Below are 25,832 nucleotides of genomic sequence, written 5' to 3' on the forward strand. Positions count from 1 at the left end.
CTGGGGACAAAATATTTTTTTCTCAACATACTGAAGATGCTTAGCTTGATTATACATTCTGCCTATCGTTGTTATAATATTAAATTCAAGGTATAGGCCAAAGAAAATTCAATAAAGATGAAAAGGCTTAGAATCGAGCATCAGGTAAGAGTTTGATTTTAATTATAATCCCAAATTTGTATTAAAGTTCTCACAGCATAATGCTTCTTAGGTGTCTGTATCAAGTTAAGTATGCCATGAAACATGAAAAATTGCAAGATTGATTTATCAGATATTCATTTAAGAAATAGTCAATTAAAAATAATTAACGTATAGTCAAACTCAGCTGTAATGCCTCATGTTTAATTTTTCCCAACCCATAACATTACAAGAATAATACATTTCACAGTCTGGATAGCATAAAATATTTTATTTAGCAACTGTAATGATATTATTACATAAGAATTTTGATGATATTTTTTAAATTGACCTAAGGAGAAAGAATGAGTGCATTTACCTTAGATGTGACCTTATTTTGAATGTTGCTTGGATCATTAGATTGCCAAATAAAATGAATCTGCATTCTTATTCTTATAGTAAGGGATGGAATATACATATGTTTATATGTAATAAAAATATACATGTGACTATGTATGGTTGGGATATTTCTCTGCCATATCTGAGCTACATTGTTAGGCATAAAAGAGAAGCAGAGAAAGATAATCTTACAAAAATAAGAGAGGAAAACAAAATTTTTCCTCCTAAAACTCTATGTGAACTTTCAAACAACATAACAAAACTAGCCAATACTAGTATAAGCCTTTGCCTTTCATTTCAGCATCCACTTAATTATTCAGCATTTGTACAGAAGGCCATTCAACTGAAGAGGTATTTATAGTAAACAAATTCACGAGGCTAATGTATGAGCCAGAATGCCAATTAATTAATTTATATCTGACCAGAATATTGCTGTTTTTTAAGGTACCCTTTTGCTAATTTCCAGATACCTGAAGAAGCAAATTTCACAGAGTCAGGGCGAAAAGAAGTAAATAGTGAGTACTTCATTCAAACCACAGTAAGAACTGGTAAGTTATGCATGCTTCACTACAGACAATATGTCTCCAATGATCGGAAAGCTCATAATTTCTAAATCCAGTATATCTCACCTAGACTGCAGGATAACAATGGAAAATCTGACTTTTAGGTTGCATAATCTTTCTGAGCACATGGTCTTTCTATATGGTACAATAGCTTTCAGTGTTTCACTTTGGTACAATGGTATTTGGCTCATGCTGCGTTGAAATTATCCTCTAACGATACAAGCCCAAGATCTTTGATGCTTCCACCTAAGGGGTCCCAAATCCAGTCATGTTTGAACATAACATCTTGGCTTACTTCCACAGACGGTTTGCTTATTTGTTTGTTTAATCTTTTAACAGAACTAGAGCAATGATTACATGTTAAATATTATGCTTGGTGCTAAGGATGAATAAGATATAATCCCTACCCTCAAGGGACACAAAGTCATACAAGGGAAGACAAATGCACTCAAGTGTTATAAAGGTGCTATGATACTAGACCACGAGTATGTATCCATGCAGTGGGGTCACGTATGATGGAATAGCCAATTCTGCTTAGAGGTGACAGTTGAGATAGATCTTATGAGCAGGTGCAAGGCAAGAGGGAAAGTTGAATGAAGAGGGCAAAAGCAATCCAGAGAGAGATAGTGGCACAAACATAGGCAAAAAGAGGTGAAATAACATGATACATGAGGAAGTGATTCTATTTGGAGCACAAATTGCCGGGACTGGGAGAAAAGCAGAAGTAATAAATTAGGCTGGTGAGGTAGGTGGGGCTAGATCACAGAGTGCCGTGGTAAGGAGGTTAGACTTCGTTCCTTAGAGACTTTTATCTTTACATTTCATTCTTCTTAACTTCACTCCCAAAGTTCTGGAGATGCATTACAGTCACCTTATTTCTTTCTTTAAAATTCAGATGAAATCCAGCACTCTACTCTTTCATTGCCACATGTCTTTGCACAGGCTTTTTTTTCCTTCAAAAACCTAAATGACACATTGTTTGGAAGTCCTTCCTTATCCTATTTCTCCACAGGTTGTGCTGAGAACATTTTTCCTTACGTCCATATTATTATTGGACCAGTACTTAGTCCATAGTATTTTAATTGTTAGTTTATTTGTCTATCTTTCGCATTGCACTGTACAGGGTGATAATGTTCTTTTTCAGTCTACCACAGTGTCCGGCATATTATAGATGCCCAACAGGTTTATCGACTAGACCTCAATAAATGTTGTTTGACATCTTCTAAAAGGGTCTCTAGAAGCCTCATCTATTAGGAACAGTCATTACGTGCTTTTTTAAAAATTTTATAAACCAGTGAGGAAACATACAGCTTCGTTTCAAGCAAAATGTAAAGTCTCTTGCTTGGAACATGTCTCTCTCCAAAGAAAGACATTCTCATGCCTCTTCTTCTAGTAGAAGACAGAAGACATCTCATTTAGGATAAATTATATTTTCTTAACTGTGCATTTTAAGTTTAAATTTAAGTTGTTTTTTAAAACAGGATTCAAGTATATTTTGAAAGAATATTTTGCAACATTCCTTTCAACATTGACTCATCTTATTAAATTCTCAATGTCTTATTTTATATGCCCAGAATTCTAGAAAATAACACGGTTACATCAAAGGCCCAAAAGTTCACCTGACAATAGCTAAAAGACATACTACTCAATTTAAAAAAATCCTTATACAGACTTATTCTCTTAGATCATGTATTAATAAACATAACTGCAAAAATAGACATATAGTAAAAACTATATCCACAAACAGTGATAAATAAGCTTTAAATTCATATTATTAAGAATGAGTTGTATAACATAAACGTTTAATCTAGTAAACATTTATTGAGCGCATATTATGGGCCAGCCACTTAAAATTCAATGGATAAAGGAAGTATATCTAATATGATCAATCTTATGGAATTGATCTTTCCTTCACTTACTTTGTTGCAAGTACATAAATTATAGTCAAGATATAACAGATCAGAATTCTAGTTCACTGCAGCTCTATGGATGCTAATAGAAAAAAGCAAGCAAAACCAAACCAAACAAAAATTACCCTGGGGTTCCCTTAAAATTGGATCAGAACCATCATTTTTTAGATAAATGACAGCCCTATTTACATGAAAATTAGCACTAAAAATTCCATCATGTGACCCAAGATTCTTGTCTTGCCCTGTATTTATACAAGGTTGACCTGAATATTGGGCTCCTGCCGACTTAAAATGAAACTTTGATCCTCAAAAGAGTTGCATAGAGAAGTATAGAAAACACAAATCTGTACTTATTTAAGGACATTTTATTGCTGTCATAATGCTTTTATACATACTTCACAACAGTATTTTTTTATGTTATTTTAAGTGCTACTGGAAATACCACAAGAGAAAAATTTTTGCAGTATTTCATCCTTTCCATTTTTGGTCTCAATTTCTTTCTCTCCTATTTATGAAATATCTACACTGCCAAAAGTTATCAAAATTGCACAACAAACCATAACAGCTCAAATTATATAATAAACTAGAAAAAATAAGATTCCTTGGTTATTGAAAGGCCTAATTTAAATGAAAGTCTCATAGAGAATCTCAATACTGATAACTGGTCTTGCAAAGAACTACAACAGAGCTTTAATACAAAATATTTTGTGGTTTTATGAAAACGTAAGGTTCTTCGTCTTTTCTGGTATTGGCAAACAATTTGGGGAAAATGAATTTTTATCTATTTGAGTATACATTATTTCCTTCATATTACTTTGGTAATGTAAACCTTGTAAATTGAAAATTCTGGTCTTTATTTTCTCTAAATTTAGAGATCTCATCTTTATCCTTTTGAAAAACCAAAATCATAGAGGCTATTTTTTTAAACTGTTGGGTTCTGAAAGAGTCACCCAATGGAGTAAGCTAGTCCTTAGTTGGAAGTACAGTGTTAAAAGATGTGGGCCATTGCAATAGAAAGCCTTCCAGCTCACAAGGGGGAATGTGTAATTCTAAGAAGCATCTAACTATATTATCTACAAAGGAGGCCTAGGGCTAGGAAAGGGGCACAAGCTTCCTATGAGAATCTTAGGACGCTGTGGGATTCAGTTAAGGGACATCCTGGCTGTTAATGATATTTAGACACTTGCACTTGTAGGCTTGCTGACTTCCAAGCAGCACTCTGTGAAATGAGTTCTTAGCAATATTCGATATTCTGAGCCGTTAAGAATGCACTTTTCAAATTTAATATTTATATGATTAAAATTATAATGAGCAAAATTCTTATTTCAGTATAGAGAAAATTTCAAATATATTTTCAAGTAAGAGTTATAAAATTGTTCCCTATTTTTTCAAAAAACAAAAAATAAAAGCGCTATTCTATACTTTGAATGGTATTCTGTGTATCCTAAGGTCTCAAACTTTAGGATACATGAGATAAGGAATATGCACTTGCAAATTCCTCTGATCATGTTAAGTAGACCCTAAACAATAATTCACAGTCAATGTGAATTGCACACTCACTGTGCATCTGGTGAAGACATTTTTTTCACATTTAATACTAATTGAGTCATATAATTTCTGGTCTTTGTTTAAAAAACCGTAATTAACAATGACTATGTTTTTAACTTGATTAGAAGTAATGAGAAACTATACAAATGATGATGGAGAACTTCATTATCTTATAACTTTTTGAACAGGTTCTGGATTAAAATAGTTTCTACTTCTCCTTAGGTTAACTGTGCCATTAATACCACTTCCATACTGTATGTGTGCGAGAAAATATGAAAATAGGTATAACTAAAAAAGAATTTCACTTTATAGACTATAATACAAAAATATATATATATATATATATATATATAGGTAGAACTTTGTATATGATCTCAATATCAGTAAAATAAATAGAATTTGAAATGAATTATGAATGCACATGTTTAAATAAATCATACGAGTTTTTTTTGTTTTACCAAGAAAATAATCACTTTACTTACAGAAGTTTAGCAGAAATTTTATGGAAGTTTTTTTTTAAGTGGGTGGTATTGCATATTCATATGACAAGAAGTGCGACTATAATAAAGCTTATAACTGAAGCAAGGGAGGAAAGGCAGGAGGGGAGGAGGACAAGGGAGAGATGGAGGAAAGAGACAGAGAGGGAGGGAGACAGAGATTTTGAAAGAAAGTTTTCCTCTCAAAAAACTCAGTTCAGGAGATTGCAGGTTTAGCCCCATGGTGAAAATGATGCTAGTCATAATTTAGAAACTACTCTGTTGTAGTTGTTTTAAGATTGTAAGCACATCTTTTACTGACTTTTTTTTTTTTTTAAGATAGCCAAAAGTCTGCTGCACTTGGCAGACCTGCTGAAATCACACTGGGTTATAAAGTTTTGGGTAAAAATCAAAAATTTAAAAAATCAAATATCAAAAGTAAAAATCAGATTGATTTGAAATTAGGATCTCTTTCTTATGTGGCTTGTTAACCTGCTCAAAAGACATTAAGTAAAACAGAGTTCCAAACCTGTTATGAGCACTAGTGAATAGCAATTATAATTTTTCAAGGCGATTACATTTAAGTCAATACTCATGTGTTTAGTGTTAGTACCAAAATATCACTCCAAAAACTCAACCTTGTAATTTGCTTCATACAGGTGGTGACAAGTACTATCAATGGTGTGTTGTTTTCTTATACTACTAACGAAAAAACTCTGATAAAGCAAATGAATCTGAAGAAAACCCAGGAAATATTCTAGGTTAACTCCACACTCCATCACACACTTACTGCCCTTAGTAGGCTGTATATGATGTCTCTTTCTGTCCCTACCCCTCACGATATCCCTTACTACATACTCCATGCTCCATGAGGGCACAGACCTGTCTACACTAGCCACCAGTGTCCTCAGGTCCTAGCACTCTGACTGACACATCGTAGGCAATTAATAGACATTTGTTGAATTAAATTGTCTTGTCTCTCCAATGGCAATGTCCAGGGTATTTTATTAGTGCTCAAATTCCAGAGTATTTCTAGGAAAGTATTATAGAGATACTTAAAATATTAATTAATTGGTCCAAGGGATAAAAGTAAAAAAATTATTTTTCTTCACAGGCATAATATCCTAAGAAAGGAAGACAATGAGTAGGTAATTACAACATTTAATAAGTGGTTATGACAAATGGAAAATAATTCATTTCTCTCTAAAAATGAATGTACTTAGAATATAAACTCCTTAATGTGAAAAAGTCCTACATGATCTAGTCTTTCTCATTCCCAACCTCATTTCTTATCATTCTCCTTCATGTTCACTACGTTTCAGCTACCCCAGCATACTTCATAAACCTTGAATTTGTTAATTTCACTCACATATTAGAGTCTTTGCATTGCTGCTCCCCCTGTTTGGGATATCATTTCCTCAGAACTTTCTGGCACTGTAAGGGAGCAGAATTTGCCACCCCAAAATGTGTCTCTTAACTTGAAGATTATTTTGGCATGATTATTTTATTTATTTATTTATTTTTAAAGATTGGCACCTGAGCTAACAACTGTTGCCAATGTTCTTTTATTTTTCTTTTCCTCCTGCTTTTTTCTGCCCAAATCCCCCCAATACGTAGTTGTATATATTTCAGTTGTGGGTCCTTCTAGTTGTGGCATGTGGGACGCTGCCTCAACATGGCCTAATCAGTGGTGCCATGTCCGCGCCCAGGATTCGAACCCTGGGCCACCGAAGTGGAACGCGTGGACTTAACCATTTGGCCACAGGGTCGGCCCCCTAGCCTGATTATTTTTAAGAATAAAAGACTCAGGAAGAAACTTTAACCTTCCCCCTAACTGCATAAAAGAATTTAAGATAGAAGGCCTGTCCCAGGAAGGAGCTATCACCATAGACAACTATAGTATGATAGGAACTAGGTGCGGTAGACAGGGAGGAACCTAGCAAGGCTCATTTGATCAAAGTCCTCTCCATTTCCCAATGTTTCTGCATGGCATGGCAAACATTTGTTTACCAAACATTTGCTTTCCATCACCATGTGAAATGCCTTGTTCCTCTCTGAAGTCCCAAACCACTACCCTCAACATCCTCTTTTGTCTTTAGCTAAAGACAGTAGTTAAGGAGGTGGCTTTGAACATTATGGCAAGTTACTCAGTTTTCCTGGGTTTCTCCCATGTATACACGTTATTAAACTTCATTTGGTTATTCTGTCTCACGTCAATTTAATTCTTAGACCAACCAGAAGAACCTACAAGGCTGGAGGAGAACTTCTTCCTACCCTACAGTCCTTTCCTTTTCATGATTTAGGTCTCAGAGAAGACTTCCCTTATAGCTCTATCTCAAGAAGACCCCCTCTTTTGTCCCCAGGAACTCTGTCTTTTACCATGCTTTATTTTCTTCATAGCACTCACCAATATATGAAATTATCTATTTGTTTAATTGCTCATATTTTCTCTCTTCCCTGTAGACTGCAAAATCTCAAGAGAACAAACTATTTTGTTCTTAGCTGGAGTAGCAGTAGTCCTACTGCCTTGAACTGAACTTGGCACATGCTAGGCATAAATTAAGATTTATTGAATCAATGAATGGTAGCTGTAAGCATAGGGTGCTGTAGAACACTAAAAAGGGACAGTCCTTCGAAGAATGAGAAAAGAACAGAGTTAAGAGATAGAATCAAGTCCATGTGACATTGTTTGAGTTACTGATTAAGCCACACCTTACAATTCAGAATAACTTTAAAAAAAAAATGTGAGTGAATACATTTCCTTTTTGTTTACTCTAGTTTGGGTTGGGTTTTCTATCACTTGCAACTGAAAGAGTACTAACAAATACAATTGTCAGTCAGTGGAATCACAAGTTGAAATCCTGGAAAGTTGATTACAGTTCTATCTAAATAAAAATATCATGATATTATGAGTTACTCTGAATACAATAATGCCATCTCATGGAGGGGTGGGCTCCCTGTCCCCGGAGGAGACTCCGCAGAGGCAAAGTGACCTCGTGACTGGGTTATTGCGTGCTGGACCGAATACTTTCTGGGTTTCCTTCCTACTTAAGCTTCCATATTTCTACTAACAAAATGTCTGGCACATTTTCTTAAATAAATGAAACTTTTGGATACTTTAGGTTTTGAACTTGTCTGTCTTCAGCTTAGAATGTTACATTTCTTTATTTTTTTGACTCGTATCTACATGTCTTAAATCACTGAATTGTTTTCCATCTATTCCCCATTGTGCAATATTTAAAAATATTAGTAGAATGCTTTGTTCTCACTAGAGAAAATGTGTTGATAAAATATAACAAATAAATGTGCATACATACTATTTTCCATCAACCTGCATAAGACATTAGTATTTGTTGTAATTTTAAAAACAAATTTATATGCTGGGGCATATCTGAAAGAGACCATTAAAATTATTCCTATTTTATGAATACGAAAGAATGTGTAAGCAGAATATATTTAATTAAATAAAGCGAGAGTATCAAATCTGAGGTTTAGGGTAGTCCTCCATGATTTCAGCTCTCAATTCTCTAAAGAGTTCCAGTTCCACTCCAGGTGAGGGCTAAAGGGGTGAAAGGTGTCAATAACCAATAGCTCAAATAATTTAGGACAGAAAACAAAAGGATTTTAATTGATTTGAAGAATGTTTTAGGAAGCTGAAATTATAAATGATTTCTTAAAAGGAAAGATAACTACAGAAGTATACTTTTGCTTTCTCAGTCTCTGACGCAGTAATGACTTATCACGTTTGGACACAACGTTCATTGAGGTTGTACTAGATACTTCTCCTACACAGGAACATCCTTTCATACTGTTCCTGTTTTTCTTCCCTGTTCCATTTAGGTTTTAACTGCCTAGTTTTAAAATCAAAATGCCTTAAACACACAGCTTTTCCGACAGTGACTCTCCTTTGGGTTGGACCTATTGTAGAGGGCAAGTTTCACTTTAAAAATGTGATTCTGTGGATCTTCCTGTGTCTGCAGGTGCCCAGCATCTTCTTGCTTTCCCCATGGTTTGCATTATTAAAAAGCTTTGACATGGCTCATCAGAGCTGGCTGCTGTGTTCAAGACAAGTTCCTGTCAAAACAAAACCACTATACTGGGGAACAGAGGCCAGGCCAGTTGAATTCAAAGGACATTACCTAAATCCCTTGGTATATTTTGCCTTTTTTTTTTTTAATGCCAAGATTATAACTAGTCTATCTCTTTGTTTTATAATTTATTTATTTATTTATTGCTTTTATGTTACAAATGTGGCCAACCTCCCTCTTCCTGAGTCATAAGAATATATCACCAAATGACCTACTTGGATATTTAATACCACTGTGCTCAGAAAAGCCTCTGTTTAAGTACCTAGCTGTTTGAGATTCCTGTCAACTGAATACAGATGAAAAGGAAAGGAGGAGGCTCATCAGAGGGGTTCTGTTGATAACACTTCATTTAACATATTTCAGTTTAGCAACATGGGACCACAAAAAGAAAACTATTTTATTTAAAATGACAGGGCGGCTATGTTACATGCACTGTAAATATGTCCCACCCAGGAAGTGATGATAATGATAATGGGCCACATTTACAGTTTAACCCTATGGGGTGATTTTTCTCAAATGAATTCACCTCTTGAGTATGACACATCCATATCACGTCTCAAAGGCTCACAGACAGTTATTTCACAGACATTGAAACACGGGGGAGAGAGGGGTGTTCAACAGCTATTCAACAAAGCACAAAGCAGCTGTACAGAGCAAGGTATTAGGGAGATCCTAGCATTTAATTGATATGCCAGACAGTGTTTAAAGCAGAATAATAGAATGTGGCCAATTCGAATGTGGTTATAATTAGCTGAGGCTAACATCCCTTTCTATTTTGAAGTTTCAGGAGAAATGAAATCTACAAAAGCACCAGGTCCCACAGTTTCAAGATAGATCAGTGACTTTATCCGATCTTACACATATAGACAGAGGGCAGCTCCTCCTTTATTGATAGTATTCAAGCATGTGGATTATTTAGAGACCAGTTCTAGCGCTGTGTGGTGAGTAACGTTTATTTGAGATCTTGACCTGAAAATCTCCAAGAACAAGTCAAATAGTAGTTTGCGAGGAACTTTTTACATATTGGAAATTACATCCCTAGCAATTAGCACTATTCAAAACTTTTCATAGTCAGATAAAATGTGAAAAATACTACATGAAGTTATAGTTATATTGAGCAGTGCTTTTCGACCTTTCCATCATGGCCACATTCCTGGGGAGGCCTTAGCACTTACTAGTCCATCTAAAACTTAAGAAATCACTTCGATGTCTTGTGCTTTATCTTGAAAGGATGTTTTTGTCAAATATTAAAAATGGTGCTTTTTAGTTAGCATTGGCAGTGGTTCGACTTGGTTGTGGTTACACTGTATGTGCATTTTTTTAATTCAGCCTTTCCCCTCAATTGGCATTGTAGATCACTATCTTAAAGTTAGCAAAAAGGCTCTGTTTCCCAAATCTCCTGTTAGAAATAATTTTTCAATTACGATGAATCATGATTATCCTCTGATTTCTCATACTCACAGCATACTGCTAAGCCATCTTGTGAGTATGTGTAGCACAGTCTGTGACTCAGAGTATTAAACTACAAAATTCTACCCTGCAGATCAGTGTGTATTGATGTGATGCTTACTTGATAGCATGAAACTATGTGATTGGTACCATTATAGCAAAAAATAGGCACCCTAATAGAAGTCATTGGCCCTTCTAACATTACTAACAGAAGTATATGGCTACCAAATCAGAAAAGATCTCCATTACTGTGCCTGTGAAAGAAGATCAGAGAACAATACAGTTCCACTTCTTGCTTCTGAACTTGAAGCAATATTTATAAGGATATTGCAGCTGAAAAAATTGGATTGTGTCTGGTCAGCTAGCTAGGGCTGTTTCTGGCTTCTGGAAAAAAAAAGTTCTTTTCCTTGTCATAACTCCCAGGTGCCACTGCTGAGCAAATGGGAACATCACTGCCAGAAGTATTTGAAAAGAACAACAAAAAAAATTGATTCGAACAATCTCTGTGTGCCTGTCATTGATAGAGACACAACTGTGACCAGGAGTATGACTAGGGTCGTGGCAAGGTTAAAAGAAAAGCACCCAGGAATTCTCTCTTGTCATCAGGTTTTCAAACTAACTACTCTTGGCTGCTGTAGGCAATATATAAGTTTTCATCAAATACCAAGAGAAATTTAATAGTATTTACAAGTTGCCCTTAGAATTTTCCCAAGAGGTGGCTACTTTGGCCAAGGCAAAACACTTAGAATGTGGAGCTCAGATGGTTAGCACATCTTTGAAATATGGGGATTTCTTGAGAACATGGAGTTATAAGCCTCCTCATCACCAACAAATGTGTGAGTTGTGTGTGAAACTGAGTAAAAATAGTCTTCCTCTCAAGATAACTATTTTAAGGTTAATATTAATTCTATTATCTTTTAAAGAAATAACTTATTCTTACAAAACAAATGTTATCAAGAGATTAATTACTATCACAAAGCAAAGGCTGCCTGGGTTCTTAAAAGACTACGATGAATAATGCAGAAAATCATTTAAAGAAAGAAATATGTGGTACAAAAATGAAAGTCACTGAATACACTAAACTGTAAACAAATTAATTTAAACATTTGTTAAGGAAAATAAGCATATTCAAAGCAGCAATATTGTATATGAGATTCAAGGACCAATACTGCTAATCAATATCTTAACTAAATAATTTTCCTTAATATGAGAAGTAGAATTATTTCTAAAATTTCCCTTAAACAGGATCTCTTGTGCACAAAAGCTCTAGATTTCATACTTTCATTCAAAATTATTTACTAGTCCTTAGTCATAAATGCAGCTGCAAGGACACACATGAGCTATGAGAATATCTCTGAAGAACTAAATATATTTTCTTTTGTTGGTCAATGAAAAAAATAGTCTTGGAGTAGGATCCATGGGAGAAAAAGTTAAATAATTGCTAAAGAGACAAGTGTACATGTATTAAGAAAGATTTTGTGTAACACCGGAGAAATTTTAAAAACCTGCTGACGGTCTTAATTTTCCAATCTTCAGCAAAACAGACCATGAAAAAAAGCTTTTCTTGGCTTGTGCCTAATAAAATCAAGGCATTAAAAAAAAAAAAGGAGAATTAACCAATGAAATGACAATATGTCAGGAATTAATGAAAACAGTTCATAAACAATAAGTTCAAGGACATATAACTCAACAAGCAACACTATTCATGTTCTCCAATGCAGATTTTGAAGAGACCAGACTCCTTTCTGTGTTTTCACATTTACAGAACAAAATTCCTGTGTGCAGTCTTTAGAGGTTCTCTGTGAGTCCTCTAAAGGTTTCTTTATCATTTAATATTATAAATAATTGTGTTCCTGGGTGGCAGTTCAGAGCTCAGTACAGCACTCGTACAACACCACAGGCAGGTCAGGTGACCTTTCTCCAATTCTCCTCTCTCTGGTGCTGAGGACAGACAAAGTGATATGTCTGTCATACGCCATTACCATTAGAACAGAATCTTGTTCTTTTATTACAACTGAACTCCGCCAGATTTCTCAGCAGGAATGCTAAGTGAAATCAATGTCTTGGATTTCCAGGCTGAGCTTGGAGGTCACAGCCACTCTATCATTTCTCAGCATTATCCTTTCTTGCGAGCGCACACACTCCCCAAGCCTCCAACTGGCACACAGCAGATTGAAAACAGCATGCATCAGAGGACTCATGCTGTACAATTTTACAGTCTTTTGGAGCCCCTCCTTTTGATTCCCCCCTTCCATTTTTTGCAAATTGCAAATAAGTTTTGTTTGTGTCCTTCTGTAGAGTTGTGAGTCAAAGGCAAAGGCACACCCAGGAAGAGGGCAGGCAATTAAATCCAGAGAACGTAGTTGATTTTTGACAGCTGCCAATAAGATCATTTTCCTTACATCATTACCTGGATGTGACTTACGATTCCATTGTTCCAAACACTAAATGCACTTTCAACGTAAACCATCATTTGGTTTATGCCAGGTAAGTATGCAAACAACACAAAGCCCTTTAATAAAATAAGTCTATTTTACAGAGAGACATGAAAATCCACCAATAAATCACATAGAAAATATCTACAGGACACTAAGAATTGATTGCTTAAAAATATAAATATAATAATAAATGATAGTTATTATATATAAGTAAAATAGCTTTGTGAAGCCAAAATGCTTATTATGCTACGTATAAATGTCAATTCCAGGTTACAGGAAACTAAATTCACGTAGTGAAATGGGTCCTCTCTATTTACTGCTGGTTGTATTGTTTTGGCCATGTTCTTCGTTAAAATGACAGTGGTGATATTTATTGGTCTGGCTATTTTTAACCCACTAAAGTTTACTGCTGAGCTAAAACACAACATTTAAGACATCTTTTCTGACACTAAGGGTGGTTGTCGACAGGACACTAGAAGACACTGAGCAAAGAAAGGACATATTTTTATTAAATCATTGTTGCTTAAAAAAAGGCACTTAATTCTTGGATAAACTGTTTATGTATTTTACAATAATTGCAGATGAGAAGAAATACATCTACAATTTTCTCAAACCTTACATGATAGAGAAATCACAAGAGTTACTTTTCAAAAAGTAACTGAACTTTAAAAATAAACTATAAATATATTTTTTCAATTATGTATAATCATAGCTATAGAAACACAATCCACTTTTTCACTACTACTAAATAAATGGAGATATATGAAGCCATAGAATGTGACAGAATTTTAACATTCCAAAAATAATCAGTCTTTGCGCCTAGCCTATGGGGTTCTATGAATGTCTACAATCGTATAGCTCATAAAGTACTGTTCTAATTTTGGCAAAGCAAACCTTCAGTCACTTCTAAACTTGTCATGGTTCATCGTTCCTGAAGAAAGCATCATTGTAGCAACTGCTCAATAAACATTTGAATGCATGAGTGAATGAATGAACAAATAAATAGATGCATAAATGGATGAGGCTAACATCAAAAGCTTCATGATTATTTGAGTAAGTGATTTGGGGAGAAGATATTAATGACAAAAAGTTATTCTAGGGGCAAGAAAAAAACCCATTAGTCATTTACACATGAACTAGGTACTCTAAAACATAAAACAAAATGTCCTAATGTAAAGCATCATTATGAAACATGAGGTGAGATCACCTTAATAAATCAAGAAAAAAAACCAATAATATCTCACACAGTTATCTGTGTGTGACAATGACTATGCTGCTAAAGCTCTTTATTTTACTCAAAGTTAGCCTGGACTTATAAAACAGTAAAACTGCTAGTCCACGGAGATGCCAAAAGATCACTACTTTAAAATTAAATCTTATTTAATAAATATTATGATTATTACCAAGTTTTAAATACGTATGTTCTGCTGTGATTATAAAGAAAAGCAGACCAGGCCTTGGGTATACATTAAGCAAAGAACATGCAAGGTCTATTACAAAGCTGAAAGAGATAAAGTGGCATACGTATATTTCCTGACATCACAGGAGTGTGTACAAGATTTTGCACTACGTATTTGCACACATTGCTGGTGAATCACCACCTAAGGTCCTTGTCTAGGTTGAGTTATAAATCCAAATGTATTTATCTCTTAATAATGTGGAAAAGACTTGGGAGTTTTGAGAAGATGGAGGTTGGAGGGCACTTTCCCAACCGATCCCTTCTCTTTCCCAATTTACCCTCTGGATTAATATATTAACTGCGAAAAGCATCTGCCTGGGCAATGGAGAAGGATTAAAAAGAATTCTTGGATTTGTTTTCTTTCAACACTTCCTAATTTTTTCTCTATGTATTTTTTCTCAGCTGTTGTGACTATTCTTATCCTGTAACTCTTTCAGCATTTCAACATGGCATTCATGAAATGGAGAACAGAAGCAGTTTTCTAGGTAATTCAGCAAAAGACAAAACATTATTTGGGGGTAAATTAACCGTGTCAGTTTTCTACTTAAAATTTTCTAATAGTCAGAAAACATGTATGGCTATTTCCCTGAGTAATCTCAGGGAAAACTACTTTATGGTTATCCTTCTTCCTTCTTCCACAGGAAGTTTAATATATTCATTTATCACCATTTAAGTAAGATCTTAACACACAAAAAAATTCGCATTAATTTTTCTACTTTTAACTTCTTCTAAGACAAGAAACAAATTATTTGAAACTCCACCACCCTTCTCCATGTTCTCTCAGGAACCATTATTATCTTCATATCTTTACACGATAATCTCATGTAAGATATCTCTAAACCATATCTATACTGTACCACATTATAACAGCTGTTGATATTTAAATAAAACATTTTGCGTATGCTCTAATTGTACCCATATCTTAAACTCTATTTGTTGCCCCTTCTTTTGGAAACCCATCACAGGATCTCTCACTGAAGGTAATTTCTTTGTCCTCATAACTTCCAATACACTTTTTCCATAACTATGGGACTTTGTATCATAGAGTATGGGTATCTATTTTATAAGACTGTAAGTTGCTTGGGTACAGCATACCTATCTTGTAAACCTTTGTATCAACCACATTTCCTACTACAGCTATCAATGCATATTTGTGGAATAAATGAATGAGTAAATGTATGTATGTAAATTTACACACGCACACTTTACTGATCCTACTAGACTCTTATCTCCTTGAAGACCCAGAATTTAGCCCAGTTACTGCCACATAATAGATATTCAATAAATATCACTGAATGCAAAGTAAAACTCTAAATGGCAAGACATGTAGCTTCTTCAAAAGGGTACCTTGCTTTTGGGTGGCGGGCTGTTTGTGCTCTTGTCTGTGTGAATGCTGGTAGGAGATACAGCAGCACCAAGGTTGCCTTGGGGTATGCCTGGGAGCTTTCCTCCTGGAGACACCTGCATTGCAGCTAGCTGGGCAGCATATAACTGCTACAGAAGAAAAAGAGAGACAGAGATAAAAAAAGACTATCAGTCATAAAATAAACACACCTCCCAGAAAGTACCTATCTTCAGATGTGGTATTCTTCCTATGGGTATTTTTGCTTACTGCCCTGGAATATTTTAAAAAGGAAGCTGCCGTCTTAAATTTGATGACTCCTCAGGGGGGAAATGACACATACCACATATAAGGGATTTCAGCTTCAGTATGTCCAGGGACCCAAAGCAAATAACAGTCATCCATATTTACTCTTTCTCAATGTCTATGGAAGTAAAGTATTTCACATTATTTGGTCAAGAACTCTTTTTGCTCTATTTTAAATTTTAGTGACTGTGTTACAAAAGAATGCAGGTTCATACACAAAATAATTTTCTTACTATTTATATTTGTTCAAACCCTGTGTATCTCCTTTCTTTGACTTATTGAAATGGGCACCTGTAAAAATTTTTTCTGATCTTTAGTTATGTAGAAATACAAAAAGCCTATTGAGAAGGAATATGGAGAGTATTTGAAGGAGAGTATTTGAAGAACATTATCTGGTCAGTCTACCTACGTTGATAAAAATTAACTGGATGCCTGCCAGAAGTCCACTTTACTTCATGATATAGAAATAAAGGCAAAGCTGAAATTATCTTGAGGATTAGGGTTTAAAGGAATACTGTCTAAACACACACTCTTCCAATGAGACATCACATAGTAATTATTATTAAATAACCAATAAAAAATTCTTCAACAAATAAATTTAATAATAAAGGGAAATTTTACTTTGATAATGATAGTCAAAGATACAGCATCTAAAACAGGGAGGTTGCTTTACATTCAAATAGCCACATCAAACGTTTAGATGAATACTCTTTCATGTCCATTTAGCAGTTTGTAAAAAATTTAAAATCTAGATGCTGAAGCAATTATTAAATATATACATATATATATTTATATTATACAAACTGTTTCTCATTTGTCTTAAGATTCCATGGATAGCTTTTACTATGCAAGCTAGAACTTCTGAAATAAAAAGAATGATACTAAAGAAAAAAGCTCTCAAGCAAAAGTACTATAAAATAGTTTTCTGAATTATCTTGATTTTTCACTGAAAGAGAAATTTCACAGGATAAAACTGCTCAGGATAAGTCAGAGACTCTGACAAGCAGGGTCTCTCTATAAATGAAATCATGAGAACTGAAGCCAGGCATATATTTACATAAAAATACATATATATTTTTCACAGTTTCCAGATACTTTGGTCTAAATGAAAATAGGACATTAAAATTATTGATAAAAATTATGGCTTTTTTTTTATGTCAACTAATGCAAAATACATTTCAGACAAAGAAAGAACGACCAGAGAAATATATTTATACTATCAATAATGACTGTCCCTCCTCCCAACTTTTGTGTGTTGGACCAATTATATTGTTTCTTATCCGACTCAATCAGAAAGAAAAATAAGATTTCATTGATGTCTTAGATTACATAAAGAGTAAAAGGATATGTCAATAAGATGACTGGGAGTTTATAATTTTTTTTAGTATCATAATTGATCCATTTCCCACAACTCCACAGAGCATTAGGATTCTTTTCTTTATATTACTTAAAATATTACATTCTTACTCCCTTTCTCTTCCCTGATCCCTACACCCACCTCATACCATGATTTTTTTTTAAGGAAACAATCACATATGATTAGGTTGGAATCTATCCAGTGATTACTTGGGTCTTGGTGCTTCTGTGTTCACAAGTATGTTTATATATATATATATATATATACACATACATATATATAAGTAACTCTCACTTTTCTCTCAAATTGTTCCATAAATCTACATTTTTGTCTTTTCAGCATTTTATGCTCCTTCAAGGACCATAGTTTCTACTTTTAGTGGAACAGTTAAAAGTAAGGCAAACCACAATTCTAACCCCAGCTCTGAGCTAGTGACCTTGGGCAACTAATCTGAACCACAATTCTTTAATCTGCAAATTCAGGGATAAATAAAACTGACCTTATAGGGTTGCTGAGAGAAATAAATCACATAATGTGTATAAACACTCAAAAAAACACATGGTAAAGAATGCTTGATCAATAAGGAATAGTTAGGGGCTGGCCCCATGGTCGAGTGGTTAAGTCTGTGTACTCCACTTCAGCAGCCCAGGGTATCACCAGTTCGAATCTTGGGCACAGACATGGCACTGCTCATCAGACCATGCCGAGACAGCGTCCCACATGCCACACCTAGAAGGATCCACAACCAAAATATGCAACTATGTACTGGGGGGATTTGGGGAGAAAAAGCAGAAAAAAAAAAAGTAATAGTTACATTTACTAATGGATTAATTATACCAAGTAAGAAACTAACTAGGTAATATATATGTCCTGATCTCCTGCTATATGCTGTGGATTGTGCTAGGTACGGCGGGAGATTCAGAAAATGCATCAACATAGTTTCATCCTGAAGTTAAGATTGATAAACATAAAACATTGAGACTATAAAGCATACTATAACTGTATGCCACTGCTGAAGTTGTGGAGAAAAAGGAAATGAGTCAGTATATTCTGATATATCTTCACAGGAGAGATGCAGCTAAGTTGAGCATAAGAAAGTAGGTGGCATTCTAGGAAGAGAGAACAATTTAAAGAAAGGCACAGGAGCAGGAATGAGCCAGCTGTTGCAAAGGGAATTATAGAAGATGGTATGGAACAGTGAGTGGTAGAGAAGAGAAAGTAGAAAGGACAATGACTTAACTGAGTGCATACCTTGGGAAGAATAAAACAGTACTGGGTTTGCAGGCTAAGTTCACTCTATAGAAGATCTTGAAATATAGGCAAAGGAGTTTAAATTTAATATGCAAGCAAGAGAAAGCCATTGAATGTTTGAAAGCAATACATATATTAATAGTTTTAACTAGAATAAAGATAAGACAAGAGTATCAGTTAGGAGGTTATAAAAATTTAGTAGTAAGGGGGCTGGCGTCATGGCATAGTGGTTAAGTTTGGTGTGTTCTGCTTTGGCAGCTGAGGTTCGCGGGTTGAGATCCTGGGTGGGGACCTCTACCACTCATCAGCCATGCTGTGGCAGCAACCCATATATAAAATAGAAGAAGATTGGTACAGATGTTAGCTCAGGGCTAATCTTCCTCAAGCAAAAAAGAAAAAAAAATAGAGGGGTATTGGCAATAGATGTTAGCTCAGAGCGAGTATTTCTCAGGAAAAGAAATTTAGTAGTGATAATTTTAATGATGACTTTAGTTGAACTAACAGTTGTGAAGATGAAGAAGGGAAAAAATGATTCCAAGTTCATAGCACAGGGGCACATAAACGTCTGCCAATTAACTGGGGAAAAGAGAAAAGAAACAGAACGGATGAATAGTATAATTTATACAAAGTCTTCATTTCAGATGTAATATGTAAGTATTTATCTATCACATATTCTCATTTGTGTATACACTCATTACATTATCTTTATTTTATTTTATTTTTTTTAAGATTTTATTTTTTCCTTTTTCTCTCCAAAGCTCCCCCGGTACATAGTTGTATATTCTTCGTTGTGGGTCCTTCTAGTTGTGGTATGTGGGATGCTGACTCAGCGTGGTTTGATGAGCAGTGCCATGTCCGTGCCCAGGATTCGAACCAATGAAACACAGGGCTGCCTGCAGCGGAGCACGTGAACTTAACCACTCGGTCACGGGGCCAGCCCCCATTACACTATCTTTATAACACAGCCAAGACACATATTTTTTTTCCTTTCTTGAAAAAAGAAGAACTAAGTCAAAGAGATTTTCCTATAATTTTGCATTGTGATAGGGAAAATTCTAGAATCATTCACCATTCAATTGTGGACTTCCCCTAAAGGATAGCTCATTAAATACTTTTTTCAGTATTAAGAGTATGATGTACTGTATCTACAACATGAGCTTGAATTGCATTTATCTTAGCCAAGCCTAATCAGTATTTTTTTCTTGTAATTTACCACATGTACCAAAGCACTACCAGGCAGTGGGCTGACAGTTCACTAGTAGGCATTATTCCTGTTGCGCTGGAATGGTCCAGCGTGGGGTCGAAAAAAGCCTGATGGGATGATAAAGAAGATATTTTAACTTGTGCTAATTAATTGTTGCTAATTTTGGGAAAAACAGTACAATCATACTTGGGCAACATGGCTTTTACACCACAGTCAGATAGAACTGTATCTTCTTATGAAGATGGCCATTTTGCTCGGATATCCTAAATTGGTATTTTTCAGTGCTAGGGGTGGAGAAATTCCACACAACAGCCTATTTAAATTCTAAGGTAGACTATTTCATGAATTCCTTGAGACATAAATTCCTGTCTCTTCTGCCTAATAGGTTATTTTCCCAAACTGCTTAAAACACAACTTCTCCCATTGGCTACTAGCGTAGTGTGTACCTGCCATCTGGAGTACATGGATTCAAAGCATTAGGCACTGACAAAAATATCTATCCCCATTTGTTCCCTCAAACCATTAACTGACTACTAAACTCCTTGAAGGCAGGGATTCTGTCCATTATTCAATGCTTTTATTAGAAAATCCTAGAACCAAGGAAAAGTAGAATTGGATAAAGGCAGAAATGAACTGCATAAGATAATATCATTTGTTTATAACAAATACAGATCCCCCATATATATTTAACATATATCTGATAATGACAGTGACTACTCATGAAAAAAAATTTTTTAATCTGGAAATTGGCATGCTTCTACTATTAGAAGAATTAGGAAAAAAAGGCTTATCAGTGATATTGGTAAAACTTCACATTCATTCATTCATTTCATTTACTTAAAGGGACAAAGAAACAATGAATTTAACAATCTTATCAGCACAGGAACCAAAGATAGTATAATGTATTCATTGTATTCATAATTATAATGTAAGTAAGTGAATTTGAAATTATGAACAGAAAAAAATGGGTGGAAATTCTTAGGAAAAAGTTAATATCTTTTAAAAAGACAATAGAACCAAGAGTTTAAGAGTATAGATATTCTTAAATATTTTGGAAAAGACAAATGAGAAATGCCTTCTTTCTAATAAATGTATCTATACTATATTTCCTTACTAAACCTGAAATATTTGGTATTTAAGAGTAAAAGGTATTTAGTAGAAGCTATGGCTATTAGAAGATATAAGCTGTTCTTTGGGATCCTTTTCTCTTGGTTAGTTCGAAACTGAATTGTCTATTTGAACTGGGAGCTATTATCAGATCTCCTTTTTTTGTGCCACACAATCTGAATAAAAGAAAAGCCTGAGACAGGGAAGATGCCACATACTGGCAACCACTCAGGAGCCAGTAGCGTAAGACAACGTATGGTTTGACCCAACTAACTTCGTCTACTGCAGGCGTGGACTAGGAGACGGGCACAGGCATATCTTACTGCGAAAACAGAGCAAATAAGTCACGCCCACCATTCTCTCTCTATGCTTACCCTCCCTTTTTCTTATTCCCCACATCTCTCTTCCCCAAGTCACCAACTTCATCACACTAGCTAGGAGAGCTGGGAGCAAAAAGCATTTAAAGAAAAAGAAAAACAATTAAATTTATAACTGAAAAATTTGTCTTTCCTCAATGCAATACGGTAAAACACACTAACTTTTCTAGAAAATTTGTACAGTGATTTGTTTTTGTACCTGTACAAAATTTGAACCCGTACATTGCCATTATCTGAATGGAGACTGCTAACATACTGGAAAAACATTTAATACCATTTTTGCTAAATTAATTGTTTAAAATTATCTTTATAAGTAGAACCATTTTCTCCACATGAAATCTCATATCAAATATCAATACTTAAAAGAGAGGAAAAAGAGATATAACTGTAAAGGAATTTTACATATTTTTAATATTTAATCAAATAAGACAAATGAAGTTTTAATTTACCCCAAAAATCTAGACGGGTATAGGGAGGAAAGTTGAAGTCCTTTATCACCTTCGGTGATTAAGAAAGCCCTCTCCAGAAATAAGTAGTAGGTAGTCCTAAAGTCTCACATAAGCAAACACATATAGACCCAAATTTTCACAAAGAACACTATAGAGCTGAAAAATTCCCTGATTAATAACAGTTTCAAGTTCAAATACACGTACAGAAATAACAGATGAATTTTTTTTTTTTTTTAGTGCAGGGAATGAAATCTGACAGTGAAAGTTAACACATATAGACTATGTTAACTACTTGGGTTAGAGATTTTAAAATGTGTGCGTTGCCATTTATTATGATTTTAAAAATAAGTAGATGGGTACTTGTAAAGTTTACATCCAAGCTGAAAGGTATATGTTGGACATGATGTGGAAGAAAACCATTTGTTAGTTTTTTGAAGGGAAGGGACAAGGAATAATATTTGTAAGGAAAAAATTCAGAAAGCAATTTCAAGGCTCTATAAGTGTTATCTTTATAGCTTAATTTCAGCTTCTTAATGTAACTTAAATGTGGAGTTTAAAGAGCAACTAATGTACTGGAGAAAATCTCTCAAAACATATCAGCATGTTTCAATGTGAATAAATTTGCTTTGCATATTATTTTTCATAATGTTTCTTCACAGAAAATTATCAGAGCAACTTGAGTTTAAACATGGACGATTCCTAACATTGTCAGCTTTTATTTTTGATGTTATTCAAATATATTGCAAGAAAAATAGGATAGGCCTTAAATTTGTTAGATCCCAAAAGGGCAAATAGAAACTCACATGTCAAATTTACAAAAATTTATAATTTAGAAATCAAGCTAATGAACTGTTTAATAAAACATGTTTCAGGGCTTGCCCAGGGGCACAGCAGTGAAGTTCACACAGTCTGCTTCAGTGGCCCAGGGTTCGCCAGTTCGAATCCCGGGTGTGGACCTACATACTACTTGTCAAGCCATGCTGTGGTAGGCGTCCCACATACAAAGTAGAGGAAGATGGGCATGGATGTTAGCTCAGGGCCAGTCTTCCTCAGCAAAAAAAAGAGGAGGATTGACAGCAGATGTTAGCTCAGGGATAATCTTCCTTAAAAAAAAAGAAAAAAGTTTCATCCTTCCATCTTAACAAACGAAACTTCAAAATACCTGGATGCAAATGAAAACCACAATGAGATACCACTTCACACTCATTAAGATAACTATTATCAAAAAACTCCATAAAATTACAAATATTAGTGAGGATGTGGAGAAACTGGAATCCTTGTGCATTGCTGGTGGGAATGTAAAATGGTGCAGCCACTATGCAATAGTGTATGGCAATTACTCAAAAAATGAAACAGAATTATCACGTGATTCAGCAATTCCATTTCTGGGTCTACACCCAAAATAACTGAAAGCGGGGTCTGAAACAGATATTTGTACACCCACTTTCATAGCAGCATTAGTCATAATAGACAAAAGGTGGAAGCAACTCAAGTGCCCACCAATAGAGGAATGGATAAAGTATCATATACATACAGTGGAATATTAATTCAGTGTTAAAAAGGGAAGAAATTCTGACACATGCTCTGACATGCATGAACCTTGAAGACATTATGCTAAGTGAAATAAGCCAGTCAAAAAAGCCCAAATATTGTATGATTCTGCTTATGTGAGGTACCTAGAGTAGTGAAATCCATAGAGACAGAGAAATGGTGGTTGCCAGGGGACAGAGGGGCTGGGGAATCTGATGTAATTTTTTAAAGGGTACAGAGTTTCAATTTGGGAAGACAAAAAGTTCTGGAAATGGATGGTGGTGATGGTTGTACAACAATGTGAATGTACGTAATGTCACTGAACCATACATTTAAAAATGGTTAAAAAGGTAAATTTTATATGATAGATATTTTACCACACACACACACAAATGATCTGGAGGGCAGGTTTGAATTTGCATTCTTGATCTCCTTGGTGCTCCGTGTTTGGGCCCACAGCTTGCGCGCTCTCTCTCTCCCCATCCCTAGCTCCATTCAAGAGAGGATGAATGGCTTTTGTCCTAGATGGGCTTGCTTTCTTGGCTGTGATAGACTTGCAAATGGCTGCTAAGGTGGGACCCATTATGTGATAGGGCTACAGCCAGGCTAGACAGGAGTCTTCGAGGAAGTGTAAGATAAAGTTAGAATTGAAGGATATTCAAGGCAGAGTGAACGTAACATGCAAAGTCTGAAAGTTACCCTTTAAATCAGCCAACAAAATATGTTTATGAGAATTTAAGATTTTTTTGTATGCCACAGAGGGAATTTTTTTGAAATAAAAGAACACGTTCCTTCTACTTCTCCTAACCCAGATGTGAGGTTATTCCATTTTGTAGTCACCACTACTAGGGCAAGGTTGGAAGAGACTGAAGAAAAGAGATCTGGCTTCTGTTACATAGCATCATGTTTTTGAAGTTCCTCCATGTCATAGTATGTATCAGTGGTCCACTCCATTGTATTGCTGAACAGTTGTCCTTTGCGTGGATATATCACATTTGTTTATCCATTTATGTAGTTGATGGATGCTTGGATTGTTTCCAGTTTTAGGCTACTATGAATAATACTGCTAGGAACATTCCAGCACAAATCTTTGTGTAGTTTCATTTCTCTTGGCTATCCAAATCCTAGGATCAGATTTGCTGAGTCATATACTAAGTTGATGTCTACTTTTTTAAGAAACTGTTAAACTTTTCCAATGAGGCTGAACCATTTACATTCCCACTAGCAATGTATGAAGGTCCCAGTTTCTATATATCATCAGTACCTGGTATTATCTGTCTTTTTTATTGTAACTATTTTGGTAGGAGTGAAGTGGTATCTCATTGTAGTTTTAATTTCTATTTCCCTAATGACTAATGACATTAACCATCTTTTCATGTACTTCTTAACCATTTATACGTCTTCTTTGGTAAAATGTCTATTAGATCTTCCGTTCTTTTAAATAATTGTACTGTCTTATTATTGAGTTGTAAGAGTTCTTAATATCTGAATTTGATCTTAAGGAGTAAAATCTATAAGAGAAACTATGTGAGGGTCCAGTTTAATAGCAGTGTATAGCTACTATCAAAAGGTTCATAATGATAAGCAATATAATGGCAATAAAAGTAATACAAATAAACATTTTCATTTCATATACATTTTTAATATACTTACACAATAATACGTGTCTTATTCTTTCATTTTCAAAAATCCTGATAGAGAAGTGCAACGAAAGTTATAAATGATGACTATGTGCTCTTTGTACCCATAAAAGAATACTAGCATGCCAAACTGAGCTCTGAAAGTTGATGTCTTTCATTAATCACTAAGGTGACTGCTGGAAAAAAGGAAGAACAGACAGTTAGGGCTGAGAGTACACTCTCAAGAATGAGACCCTTGGTCTAGTCTGTGTAAGGGTGAAAGGCTTGGGGTAGGGAGTAGATGGTTAGAGTTCTCTCTCAACTTCCTTGGTGGTTAACCCATAGAAGTGGGGTGGGGGTTATGGGGGCTGGGGGTCTGGCTGCTTCACCAGCTCTACCACAGACCATAGGAGAAGATGATTAGGGGAAGGTGCCCGGGGGAATTTGGGAAGAGTTTTCACTTAATCTCCAGGCTAGAGTTTCAATTTGGGAGTTTTTCCCAAAGGAGTGGAGGCAGTGACAGTCTGGGTAAACGAGGGACTAGAGTCACTTGGAGGATCAAGTTCAGGTAAGTACATACAACATGGGAGATCCAGGATCTTTTGTATTTGTACACAATTCCTAAGGAAACTTGAGGGCAAGAAAGAAATGTATCAAACTGAAAGAATAAGTAAACTCAGACTTACTACTGATTTGTCCAAATGGAGAATAACTAGTAGCCAGTATATCAATGGTGCTTAATTTAAAAAACGAACAACTTGGAGCTCTTGGAATATTAGAGTTTAAATAACAGGTTATGCAAGGAAATGACTTGAGTGGATAAAGCCTCCAAAAGGCTGGATG

General features: G+C 35.1%; 1 protein-coding gene across 44 annotated transcripts in view; it reads right to left on the bottom strand.

Moving 5' to 3' along the window:
• The window catches only part of SOX5 (SRY-box transcription factor 5), a 949,864-nt gene that overhangs the window by 55,580 nt on the left and 868,452 nt on the right, over positions 1-25,832 (bottom strand). For all 44 annotated transcript variants that reach the window (XM_070271071.1, XM_070271064.1, XM_070271055.1 and 41 more), the window contains one exon: positions 15,795-15,941. In XM_070271071.1, coding sequence (XP_070127172.1) covers positions 15,795-15,941 — 147 coding nt within the window. The remainder of the gene's footprint in view (positions 1-15,794; positions 15,942-25,832) is intronic.

This window comes from Equus caballus, chromosome 6 (assembly GCF_041296265.1).
Source record: "Equus caballus isolate H_3958 breed thoroughbred chromosome 6, TB-T2T, whole genome shotgun sequence".
Taxonomy (NCBI): domain Eukaryota; kingdom Metazoa; phylum Chordata; class Mammalia; order Perissodactyla; family Equidae; genus Equus; species Equus caballus.